General features: G+C 39.5%; 1 protein-coding gene across 1 annotated transcript in view; it reads right to left on the reverse strand.

Moving 5' to 3' along the window:
• Window positions 1–14,027, reverse strand: part of MORN1 (MORN repeat containing 1) — a 170,616-nt gene that overhangs the window by 127,082 nt on the left and 29,507 nt on the right. The window contains exon 7 of the mRNA XM_014522951.2: window positions 6,093–6,189. Within this exon, the coding sequence (XP_014378437.2) occupies window positions 6,093–6,189 (97 nt within the window). The remainder of the gene's footprint in view (window positions 1–6,092; window positions 6,190–14,027) is intronic.

The raw sequence follows: 14,027 nt of genomic DNA on the forward strand, positions 1-14,027 counted from the left end.
AGCGGTTTTAATTAAAACCCCTGGAGCATTATGTGTACCAGTGTTCCCATGCTGAAAAATGGCATTGAACAAGCTTTAATTAAAACGCCCCCACTGCTCTTTTTCAGCACGGGGATGCTGATACACATGACGCTGAAGTCTGGTAGAGCATGGTAATTTCCATGCTACAACAGACTCGATTAATCGATTAATTATAGCACATCAGAGCAGCCTTGCTGCACATGTATTGGTGCCCTAAGGGCCTGTATATGTGAGTGAAGAGGCTGCTCTAATGCAGTGGAATTCCAGCGTGTTGGAGGAGACTAATTAATTGAGTCTGCTAGATTGTGGCAATAGCCGCGCTCCAGCAGCTTCCTATGTCTCGTGTATCAGTGTCCCTGCACTTAAAAATGGAAGCAGGGAGTTTGAACTAAAGTTCATCAAATAAGCGTTAGTTCGAGCGACCCCACATTTTTAAGTGTGGGGACACTGATATATGTGACGTGGTGGCACTTTAACTAGAGCAGCTCTTGGAGCCACTCTAATTAGACTGCCATCCTCCCTGCCCCCAGAGCACATGTAAAAGTGCCTTAAGATATCATCCTGTCCTGCTTTCTGCCTGCTTCATACCAGACAGGGGTCCTTTTGCCTTTGGCTTTCTCTCCTTTTCTTTGCAAAATGGGTTATGGAAATAATTGTGAAATTCCTTCTAGAGACTTGACAATGGAAGACATGCATCTACTGTGTTACACCCAGTTCTCAGCTAGAAAAATTGGTTGCCTTTATTCATTTAATTTGAAAGGGAAAAATGGAGGAACCTTTGATGTCTCCTCTTCCTGAAAATCTCTGAGGCCTGTTTCTTTCATCTTTCTGTCCTAACATGAAATTACAATGTGCAGCAAATATATATCCTTACATATTTTAACCACAATCTCCAATTTAGAATGCAAAATATTAGATTATGTTCCAAAAACAGTCAGAATTTATAAGAAATAAGACATCTTATAATTACACTTTCACCTAGGATGGGATGTGCAACAGTACAAGCAGCTGCTCAGGAATAAACTAAATAATTCACTGTGAAAGAGATGATTTATCAGTCAAAGGTTTTCAAGTTGTAACCTCTGCTTTCTAAGCAGGACAAATTAATCCTTTTTGTTTTTGAAATTGCTATGTTATTATTTTTCTGAAAAAGATAATAGTTAACCCCAAAAACATAGATGTGATTTACTTTAACATGAAAATGCAGTTTTCTTTAAAAAGAAAAATAAACAGAAACTTTTTCTTATTTTATTTTACCTTCGTTTGAATGAATAGCTCCCCTACTCAGCAAATGTCCCACTTAAATAGCTACTGCTTTTGCTCTTATGAGCTACAAGTTCTAAGCAAACTGAGAGCACAGAGGATGCTAATACTACAGCCAGATCATATTAATCAATAGAAGGACAGCTAGAGCATTATGTTGAAGCCTTGTTAATAACTGGATAGCATAATGAATGTACGTACCAGCAGGGTAGCCATTGATCCACAGTCCATCATAGATGACACCAGAACAATGAATTATAGTGCCCTGTCCATTGAACATGTCATTTCTCCACTGCCCCTTCAAACAGAAATACACATTGATTTCAAATTTGGCCGCAACACAGGCTACTTTATAAAGAAGGGATTATTCTAGAGGGCCCTCAATAGCAGAGTGGGTGGTCTGCAAGGTTCTTTATAAATACCCTTCCAACATTTGTGTGAACATGATGAATGGGGACCACACAACAACGAAGAATTATGTGGCACTCCACAATGTACCCTCTAAGGGGGGAAGGGAAAATTAAGTAGTTCTTGCCCAAGATTTGTTACAGTGGGGCACAATTGTCAGATGTTCTTCTGTTAAGAAATTACATTGCACTTAAATGTACATAATGGGTTACTGCTTTGTCACATGCAAAATGATGCATGATTTCCCTTTTTGGAAGGTTGTGAAGAGTGACACATTGGACCAAATTCAATACCAAGGACCTCAATGGCTTACATTTGGGTTGAATTTCACCAAAGACATATAATACATACAAAACAAATCCATGTTCAAAGAACACCAAGGTTGCTAAGTTAAGTACTCAGTCAGGAACAGACAGATTTAAGGTTGCCTGTACAATCTTAGTCTGGCCCTCTGTGCATGAACTTTATTGTAAAGCCTTGATTTATGCAATCATACAATATTTTTTCTACAGACCCCATCATTCAGTGGTTGGCAGCTCAAGATTTGTGGTACATACGGATCTGTCAAGCTAACAGAGTAAGTAATAATAATAGCAGTCATTCTGTACGTCAACCAAAACTGTTGGTCTATAGGTGAAGGTGAAAACATTTTTCTAGTAGGTTTTACTGCTATTTGCTGACAGCAGATGAATGGTGAGACTCAGGAATCTTGCATTCAATTCCATAATCTAATGAAGACTATGCTGTGGTCAGCACAGACCACTCCAGTCATTTCCTTCAAAAGTGACCCATCCTAACCCATCCCTTCCTTGGTCAAAGTCCTGTCTTCTCCCTCAGCAACTCTTCTCAGTTTTCAGTCATTTTACACAGCCAGTCCTAGTATCCAGGCCTTAACGTTCTCAACCCATTTTCAGACTTTTTCCACAGTTCCCCCTTCTCCCCTGTCCCAGCTCCATGTCCCCAATCTACTCCCTCCTCCATTTCCACTGGTCTAGTTCTTCTGGTCTCTGAATTCGGGTCAGGTTGTCTCACCCACTATACTGCCTGAGAGCCATCACGTGGGTATTGGAAGGAGAGAGGTGGGGATGAGAGATCATTGAGAGCACAGCAAATAGTCCCTCTGCTCAGTTTCCTCACTGGATATCACAGCAACCCTTGACTCCTACTACCAGAAACTGCAAAATAAATCCTGTACGAGTTCTTCAGCATTGGACTGTCATGCTCAGTGCTGAAAGAATCTTTGAAGAATTTAGCTGTTGAATACTAACAAACTTAGAAAAATGCAAAAAACTAAGTTTGCATACTGGGTACAAACTTAGCTTTTTAAATGCTTATATCTTGATCAAATTTGGACACCTTTTTACAGTGCTGGCAAAAGACAAACCCATGAGACAAATACAATCCTTTTTGTCAAATGTTGAGTACCAGATCCAAGGATAGAGGCCTTCAGCTTCTCAGTGAAACAGATGTGAAAATTTTAAGATGGGCAAAACATTTATACTGGAACTTTCCAAAAAAATTCAGCCTGAAGCAAGCACCCAAGAAGGGAAAATTTCAGTCTGAACAGTTTCCATATGCTGGAAATGATTTAGAATTGGACTAGGTAAGGAAGTCACTGAAGAAATATTCTGTCACAAGCAGGGGAAAGTAACTCATATTTACAATTTGCTGGCCAAAGACAACCAAAAATCAAAGTGCAGGAAGTGAAGTGACGCTTCCACAATATCTGCTAATAGTTACATAAGTGTTAAAAGGAAAGGTATATATTTCTTTGACACCAATTCCTTAAATTTTGCAGAACAGTAGGAGGATAGAGAATGGGCATTGTGTAAAGGCTCAAGTGATCTTGTTGTGCAATGTTCCTTTATTGCAAATTAAATTTAGGGTGGTCTGCAAGATTTCATATAATCACAAACAACAACATAGGAAGGGTCCTCAACAAGTCATCTAGTCCGACGCTCTGCTCAAGACAGGATCATCACAGGCAAATTGGCTTAGGGGTCACACCCAGAGAGTGGTGGTGGATGGGTCGGTATTGACCTGCAAAGATGTGGGCAGTGGAGTCCCACAAGGCTGTTCAATGTCTTCATTAGTGACTTGGATGAGGGCGTGGAAAGCACTTTGTCCACATTCGTAGATGATACCAAATTATGGGGTAAAGTTAATACACTAGAGGGTAGGGAATGAATCCAGGTGGATCTGGACAGGTTGGAAAAATGGATGGAATGGAATAGGATGCAGTTCAATAAGGACAAATGCAAGGTGCTGCACCTAGGAAGAAGGAATCACCAGCATGCTAACAGGCTGGGGGACGACCTTCTCAGCAGCACAGCAGCAGAAAGGGATCTTGGAATCACTGCTGACTCCAAGATGAACATGAGTCGTCAGTGTGACAAAGTGATCAGTAAAGCTAACCGCACTTTATCATGCATTAGCAGGTGCATGACATATCTTCCATCACAAGTACAAGAATCCACAAGAGGCATCATGGTCATCCCCCCCCATAGCTAAAACCTGTAATCTAGGAGTTATTTTTGAGTTATCTGAATTTGCTCTAATGCCACTGACATTTTTCTAGCTCTTTTATGAAACTCCTTTCTTTTAGGATACCTATCTTCTCCTTCTTCCCTTGCTAATCCCATCTAAACATGGTCACTGTTGTGGATCCTGGGTCTTTCATGATGCCCATAAGAAACCAAATAACTAGTCATAAAGAGGTTGAAAAGCAATCAGATATAAACAATCTGTACCTCTGAAAATATTAAGTCCAAGGATAGATATGCTGAATGAAGGTATTTCCACAGTTGTGAAACAATGTATGCTTTCTTCACATCTGATGAACTAGACTAATGCCTATGAAAGCTTATGCCTCTTAAAAAGTCTTTAAGGGCATTTATACATGTGCTCCAGGAGTGTGTGGTTCTAATTAAAACCCCTGGAGCATTATGTGTACCAGTGTTCCCATGCTGAAAAATGGCATTGAACAAGCTTTAATTAAAACGCCCCCACTGCTCTTTTTCAGCACGGGGATGCTGATACACATGACGCTGAAGTCTGGTAGAGCATGGTAATTTCCATGCTACAACAGACTCGATTAATCGATTAATTATAGCACATCAGAGCAGCCTTGCTGCACATGTATTGGTGCCCTAAGGGCCTGTATATGTGAGTGAAGAGGCTGCTCTAATGCAGTGGAATTCCAGCGTGTTGGAGGAGACTAATTAATTGAGTCTGCTAGATTGTGGCAATAGCCGCGCTCCAGCAGCTTCCTATGTCTCGTGTATCAGTGTCCCTGCACTTAAAAATGGAAGCAGGGAGTTTGAACTAAAGTTCATCAAATAAGCGTTAGTTCGAGCGACCCCACATTTTTAAGTGTGGGGACACTGATATATGTGACGTGGTGGCACTTTAACTAGAGCAGCTCTTGGAGCCACTCTAATTAGACTGCCATCCTCCCTGCCCCCAGAGCACATGTAAAAGTGCCTTAAGATATCATCCTGTCCTGCTTTCTGCCTGCTTCATACCAGACAGGGGTCCTTTTGCCTTTGGCTTTCTCTCCTTTTCTTTGCAAAATGGGTTATGGAAATAATTGTGAAATTCCTTCTAGAGACTTGACAATGGAAGACATGCATCTACTGTGTTACACCCAGTTCTCAGCTAGAAAAATTGGTTGCCTTTATTCATTTAATTTGAAAGGGAAAAATGGAGGAACCTTTGATGTCTCCTCTTCCTGAAAATCTCTGAGGCCTGTTTCTTTCATCTTTCTGTCCTAACATGAAATTACAATGTGCAGCAAATATATATCCTTACATATTTTAACCACAATCTCCAATTTAGAATGCAAAATATTAGATTATGTTCCAAAAACAGTCAGAATTTATAAGAAATAAGACATCTTATAATTACACTTTCACCTAGGATGGGATGTGCAACAGTACAAGCAGCTGCTCAGGAATAAACTAAATAATTCACTGTGAAAGAGATGATTTATCAGTCAAAGGTTTTCAAGTTGTAACCTCTGCTTTCTAAGCAGGACAAATTAATCCTTTTTGTTTTTGAAATTGCTATGTTATTATTTTTCTGAAAAAGATAATAGTTAACCCCAAAAACATAGATGTGATTTACTTTAACATGAAAATGCAGTTTTCTTTAAAAAGAAAAATAAACAGAAACTTTTTCTTATTTTATTTTACCTTCGTTTGAATGAATAGCTCCCCTACTCAGCAAATGTCCCACTTAAATAGCTACTGCTTTTGCTCTTATGAGCTACAAGTTCTAAGCAAACTGAGAGCACAGAGGATGCTAATACTACAGCCAGATCATATTAATCAATAGAAGGACAGCTAGAGCATTATGTTGAAGCCTTGTTAATAACTGGATAGCATAATGAATGTACGTACCAGCAGGGTAGCCATTGATCCACAGTCCATCATAGATGACACCAGAACAATGAATTATAGTGCCCTGTCCATTGAACATGTCATTTCTCCACTGCCCCTTCAAACAGAAATACACATTGATTTCAAATTTGGCCGCAACACAGGCTACTTTATAAAGAAGGGATTATTCTAGAGGGCCCTCAATAGCAGAGTGGGTGGTCTGCAAGGTTCTTTATAAATACCCTTCCAACATTTGTGTGAACATGATGAATGGGGACCACACAACAACGAAGAATTATGTGGCACTCCACAATGTACCCTCTAAGGGGGGAAGGGAAAATTAAGTAGTTCTTGCCCAAGATTTGTTACAGTGGGGCACAATTGTCAGATGTTCTTCTGTTAAGAAATTACATTGCACTTAAATGTACATAATGGGTTACTGCTTTGTCACATGCAAAATGATGCATGATTTCCCTTTTTGGAAGGTTGTGAAGAGTGACACATTGGACCAAATTCAATACCAAGGACCTCAATGGCTTACATTTGGGTTGAATTTCACCAAAGACATATAATACATACAAAACAAATCCATGTTCAAAGAACACCAAGGTTGCTAAGTTAAGTACTCAGTCAGGAACAGACAGATTTAAGGTTGCCTGTACAATCTTAGTCTGGCCCTCTGTGCATGAACTTTATTGTAAAGCCTTGATTTATGCAATCATACAATATTTTTTCTACAGACCCCATCATTCAGTGGTTGGCAGCTCAAGATTTGTGGTACATACGGATCTGTCAAGCTAACAGAGTAAGTAATAATAATAGCAGTCATTCTGTACGTCAACCAAAACTGTTGGTCTATAGGTGAAGGTGAAAACATTTTTCTAGTAGGTTTTACTGCTATTTGCTGACAGCAGATGAATGGTGAGACTCAGGAATCTTGCATTCAATTCCATAATCTAATGAAGACTATGCTGTGGTCAGCACAGACCACTCCAGTCATTTCCTTCAAAAGTGACCCATCCTAACCCATCCCTTCCTTGGTCAAAGTCCTGTCTTCTCCCTCAGCAACTCTTCTCAGTTTTCAGTCATTTTACACAGCCAGTCCTAGTATCCAGGCCTTAACGTTCTCAACCCATTTTCAGACTTTTTCCACAGTTCCCCCTTCTCCCCTGTCCCAGCTCCATGTCCCCAATCTACTCCCTCCTCCATTTCCACTGGTCTAGTTCTTCTGGTCTCTGAATTCGGGTCAGGTTGTCTCACCCACTATACTGCCTGAGAGCCATCACGTGGGTATTGGAAGGAGAGAGGTGGGGATGAGAGATCATTGAGAGCACAGCAAATAGTCCCTCTGCTCAGTTTCCTCACTGGATATCACAGCAACCCTTGACTCCTACTACCAGAAACTGCAAAATAAATCCTGTACGAGTTCTTCAGCATTGGACTGTCATGCTCAGTGCTGAAAGAATCTTTGAAGAATTTAGCTGTTGAATACTAACAAACTTAGAAAAATGCAAAAAACTAAGTTTGCATACTGGGTACAAACTTAGCTTTTTAAATGCTTATATCTTGATCAAATTTGGACACCTTTTTACAGTGCTGGCAAAAGACAAACCCATGAGACAAATACAATCCTTTTTGTCAAATGTTGAGTACCAGATCCAAGGATAGAGGCCTTCAGCTTCTCAGTGAAACAGATGTGAAAATTTTAAGATGGGCAAAACATTTATACTGGAACTTTCCAAAAAAATTCAGCCTGAAGCAAGCACCCAAGAAGGGAAAATTTCAGTCTGAACAGTTTCCATATGCTGGAAATGATTTAGAATTGGACTAGGTAAGGAAGTCACTGAAGAAATATTCTGTCACAAGCAGGGGAAAGTAACTCATATTTACAATTTGCTGGCCAAAGACAACCAAAAATCAAAGTGCAGGAAGTGAAGTGACGCTTCCACAATATCTGCTAATAGTTACATAAGTGTTAAAAGGAAAGGTATATATTTCTTTGACACCAATTCCTTAAATTTTGCAGAACAGTAGGAGGATAGAGAATGGGCATTGTGTAAAGGCTCAAGTGATCTTGTTGTGCAATGTTCCTTTATTGCAAATTAAATTTAGGGTGGTCTGCAAGATTTCATATAATCACAAACAACAACATAGGAAGGGTCCTCAACAAGTCATCTAGTCCGACGCTCTGCTCAAGACAGGATCATCACAGGCAAATTGGCTTAGGGGTCACACCCAGAGAGTGGTGGTGGATGGGTCGGTATTGACCTGCAAAGATGTGGGCAGTGGAGTCCCACAAGGCTGTTCAATGTCTTCATTAGTGACTTGGATGAGGGCGTGGAAAGCACTTTGTCCACATTCGTAGATGATACCAAATTATGGGGTAAAGTTAATACACTAGAGGGTAGGGAATGAATCCAGGTGGATCTGGACAGGTTGGAAAAATGGATGGAATGGAATAGGATGCAGTTCAATAAGGACAAATGCAAGGTGCTGCACCTAGGAAGAAGGAATCACCAGCATGCTAACAGGCTGGGGGACGACCTTCTCAGCAGCACAGCAGCAGAAAGGGATCTTGGAATCACTGCTGACTCCAAGATGAACATGAGTCGTCAGTGTGACAAAGTGATCAGTAAAGCTAACCGCACTTTATCATGCATTAGCAGGTGCATGACAAACAGGTCCAAGGAGGTGATACTTCCCCTTTATGCAGCATTGGTCAGGCCACAGTTGGAGTACTGTGTCCAGTTTTGGGTGCCGCACTTCAAGAGGGATGTGGACAACCTTGAGAGGGTTCAGAGGAGGGCCACTCTTATGGTTAGGGACCTGCAGGCAAAACCCTACAAGGAGAGATTGAGGGCCCTGGATCTCTTCAGCCTCCACAAGAGAAGGCTGAGAGGTGATCTTGTGATTGCCTACAAATTCATCGGGGGGGACAGCAAGGAATAGGAGATGCTGTTTACCAGGGCACCCCTTGGAGTAATCAGGAACAATGGCCACAAACTGACAGACAGCAGATTTAAGTTAAACATCAGGAAGAACTTCTTCACGGTGAGGGTTACCAGAATCTGGAATGGGCTTCCAAGGGAGGTGGTGCTCTCCCCTACCTTGGGGGTCTTTAAGAGGAGGCTAGACATGCACCTGGCTGAGGTCATCTGCCACAGTGCTCTTTCCTGCCCAGGGCAGGGGGTTGGACTTGATGATCTGCTATGGTCCTTTCCAACCCAAACATCTATGAATCCCTAACTGGATTTGCACTACATTAAGTTGCAACTTCATAACATAAAGCACTATTATAACTTAAAATTTGTCAAAAGCACCTTGAAATTCCCAATGGATTTAAAGGCTAGAATTTTAGATTCTCCCCTAGCAACTAATATCCAGAGTAGAGAAGGAGAGATAGCATTGTTAAAAAAAAATGGTTCTTTGGAAATGTATTTCTGACACAATTGACTTATTCTAGTCTTTCCAACTTCATTTTAAAGCATCTGATAGAAATAATTTGAAAAGTGTTTGCTTCAGAGTATGGTTGTTAGTAAGTAGAATTAATGTTTCATGGTAAAAAAGGGCAGCAAGACCTTCTGTCATCTCATTCTGTCAGCAGATTTTGAAACACTGAAAGAAGATGCCTTCTTAATCCTGCTGATGTGTTGAGGCAAGCGCATGTCATGAACTCTGCCCCATATAGAGAAAATTTATGTACAGAGAGGTTTCTACAGGGAAACTATAAGAACAGACATTCTTGAAAAGCATAGTTAGTTTTACTTACTTGTTGGAGTCACTGGTTTTTGAGTTACTGATTAATCTAAATATCAGAAAAGGAGTAACTTTAGACTACATATAGTCTATACATATTGAGTGCCTGTACATGTGCTCTGATGTGTTCTAATTAGAACGCATCAGAACAGACTCGATTAATCGAGTAAGTCCCTGTGGATTTAAAAAAGGGCACTTTAACTAATGCTCACTGAATGATACATGTGAGGCTGTGGCATTTTATATAGAATGGTTCTCTGGAAACTGCTCTAATTAAAACAACCCCATGCCCCACACTGCACCCCCAAGCACGTATAGGTACCCATTTATGTACAGAGTAAGATAGCAACTACAGCTGCTTATTGTGCATTAATGTGGTTGTTAGATTTGTAGTTTGGGACCAACTTTTGAATCTTTTATTCATAACTGCTTAATAGTTGACTTCCTGCCCTTTGGGCAAGGGGCTGGACCCGATGATCTCACGAGGTCCCTTCCAGCCCTAATGTCTATGAAATCTATGAAATAGAAAAGTCTGGAAACAAGGTTACCTGATTACATAGACCTATGGAATTTGAAAAACGACTCTGAGTTAGGCTTTACTTTCAGAGGAAAAAAATATTACTGAAACATAAATTTAAAGAAAATAACATTATTTTCTTTGCTAATGTGTTCTCAGAGCAAATTTAGTTGGGAAGTGTGATAGTGACTCTTCTGAAACAATTTTCAATATCACCACCAGGCACTCCAGAGAAAACAATCATGATAACTAGTGTACACAAGATACTAGCTAGCACTGACTTTTTCACAAGCACGGTCATCCACATTTGTTCTGACCAGGGATGGATGACAGTCATTAAAATGTCAATCAGCCAACTACTCCAGGTTAGACCTAACAAATTCTACTGCCAGCAAAACTGAACTCATGATAGCAATGGTGAAAATCTTAAGTCTAAGAGGTTTCACTATAACTCGAACTGCAATTTTAATTGATATACTGAAATGAGGGACTTTCATCTCATCTCTATATGCAAATGTATAAAAGAGTTCTGTTACTTTTCCAGCTTTTTTCAGGAACTTACAAACCCCAAGATTTTTAATACTTACAAGCCAATGAAAATAGCACTATATGCTATCCTTTTTATGGCCAATTATCCTCATCCATAAAGGCACCTGTCCGCATTCTATCAGCTTTCAAAATTGCTCACTATTTGCATCACTTTATCTACTATACAATTAAATCACCTCTCCTTATGATTTGCCTTTAGCTTCTCCTTGGCACATTTTCCTGTCTCATCTTCTTTTCCAGATGGCATAAGGATGGGGGATAAGTGTTGCTAAAAGTTGCTTAGCAATGCAACACATACAAGAATTGGAAATGCTGATGCCTACAGAAGCACCATTCATACATCACATGTTGATAAGGAGAGTCACCAGCATGAACAGCCAGAGCAAACAGCCAGAGAAACTGAGGGGCCCTCAAGAAAAGAGCCACCAGTTAGCCAATGAGCAAAAGAAACAGTTAAAAGCTTTGAGATATGAGCCATGTCATACAATTGAGTTTTAAGCAGAACTCATTGTTTATTGATTTAAATGGGAAATTCTGCTTTAAAAAAAAAAACACCCTCATGATGAAGCCCATTGTCTGGTGAACTAGAGAAAGAAACAGTCTCTACCATTTTGGCTCCCTAACCATCAGTCTATGAGACCCAAAAGGGAATAAAACACTATATTTTCTCCTGTATAAGATGCACCTCCCAAAAAAGGATTAAATTATAGTGGATGTCAATACATACTTTGTGTGTGTAAGATGCACTTTAATTTTAGACCTCCTTTGGGTTAAAAAAAGAACACATCACATATTCCAGAATATATATCAGTACATGATAAAGGAAGTTTAAGGTGTTTCTGGACAGTTAGCCATTGATTGAATGACTAGAAATTACCAGAAATGCACCCTGATATTTTTATAATACTAGCAATTTTTAACGAATTGATAGGAAATTTATTTAAAAATTAAAGTAATATACAGGCAGTCCTTGACTTACATTTCAAGTTACAACATTTCACACTTACAACATTTATAAACTGACACCCTGTTTCAACTTTATGACATCAGTTTTAACTTTACAACGCTTGACCCGATGTGATACCATGCTGGCAAACAAATCTGCTGCGTTGCCCATCTCCGTGGAGAACATCTGTCCAAACTTCCTTGGACACTTTCTTTAAGAAAGCAGACAAGACTCCAGAAAAACCTGTAGCCAAGACTCCTGAGAAGACTCCAGCCAAGAACCCTTCAAAAAGTCCAACCAAGAGCCTTTCAAAAAGTCCAGCAAAGTCTCCTCAAAGAAGTCCTTCCAAATCAATATGATTGCTATTTACAATATAAATACATTAATGTCACTATATTACTCATATATTACTGATCGAGTACAAAATTCTGGGTTATTTTTGGTGAAAATAGGGTATTGGGCCTTGGTTCAGGAACCAATCCCCCATTTATAACATTGTTTCTTATGAGAAAATTAGTTCTGAGTTGCAACGTTTCGACTTAAGACCCATTTTTCAGGAACCAATTGTGTCATAAGTCCAAGGACTGCCTGTACATAGGTGCTGACTTATTTTTGCAGGGGGGATGGGGCTACGATGATGGAAAGTTTTACTCATTTTAGGTGACAGCCCTCTTCCCATATACTCAGCACTGCTGGTAATATATATTACATAAGAGTAGGTTAGATACACACTTGGCTGAAATAGTCAGGTATAATCCTGCCTTAAACAGAAGGTTGTAGTAGATGACCTCATGAGATCTCTTCCAGCCCTACTTTTCTATCATCCTATGATGCTAGACATTAAGCTGAAAAAAAAGATAAGAACACTTAGCCGATACACGATGTTAAATCATAGTACCATGTTATAACATTAACTCATTAATCATTGAAGCACGCTTGTTAAACATACGACATAGGTCACGCGTGTTACAGAGGGGAAAACAGACACAGGTGTTACAATATCTACCCCCAAGTGCCATTGCACTAGCTAGCTTGCATTGAAAGTTAATCAACAGCAAAACAACTATTAAAAGTTAAGGCAACCTATTTGGGACAGTTGTTTTTAAACAACTCTCACCAACAGTACATTTTGATGAATACAAAGATTTTCTGTTTTGAGCTAAGGATTTTTTTAAATTATGCTAATTCCTGTCAAGATTCTATTAGGGTGCTTGGTGGAAAGATTTCTGCTTATGAATAAGGAAACAGTGTTTTAAATTAAACACAAGTACTTACTTTTATAATTACTATTTCCAGAAGCTACCTCCAGTTAATTGATGGTGTTTCCATTTCCAAATGAGTAGCTATTACGTTTTATTGCAAATAATTTTGGTTACTTTTCTTTCATTTTGCATGCTACTCATGATATATTATTTCCATGTGGTCTAACTTGATTGACAGAAGACCAAACTTCTCTGTTATCAAGCTTCAATCCATTGATCAGACTTATTTTCATTTGTATTATTAGCATGTTCTTATTTGGCAGGCTAATATTACTTTATTCTTTCAAAGAAAGGCTGAAGGATGCAGTCCTTTACAGAATGCTTGTCACTACGGGCCAGATCAATGTATATCCTTGTACCTATATTTAAGTACTGTATATGGTATTATTCCAGTGTACAGCAACTGGGTTCTATCCAGATGTTAGCTGTTTTATAATTTACTTTATCTCTATTTGCTGTTTACATGCTCAGTGTTGTAGAATGTTTCATACCAATTCCAAGACCTGCACTCAGTTATAATTGATCAATACCATAAAATATACAACTTCTAAATTTTTCTCCAAAGTTTCAAACAACCCTTCAATACTCTGGAAAATCATTAAAAGTTCTGCTAGGCTTAACATGGGTAAAATAACCCCACAAATGATGGTAAATCCACATGCAGGCAAGATAACAAGGTTACAGTGCATTTCAGCTTTCTAATAAATGAAGCAAAGTACAAGGTACTACTTAAATTAAATACAAGACACAAGGGGGAAAAGACTATTTCATTCCCAGTTGGCAAAAGAGACATGATGCATTTGTCACAACCCAGTGATTTTGGTGCCTCGGCACGATGGAATTTTCTTGCCACATGAGAGCCTCTTGCACAGCGAGGGTTTCTGTTGCAGCAGAAGAACCTCGGTGCAAGAGACTTCCCGCCAATT

The sequence above is a fragment of the Alligator sinensis genome, unplaced genomic scaffold (assembly GCF_000455745.1).
Source record: "Alligator sinensis unplaced genomic scaffold, ASM45574v1 scaffold366_1, whole genome shotgun sequence".
Taxonomy (NCBI): Eukaryota; Metazoa; Chordata; order Crocodylia; family Alligatoridae; genus Alligator; species Alligator sinensis.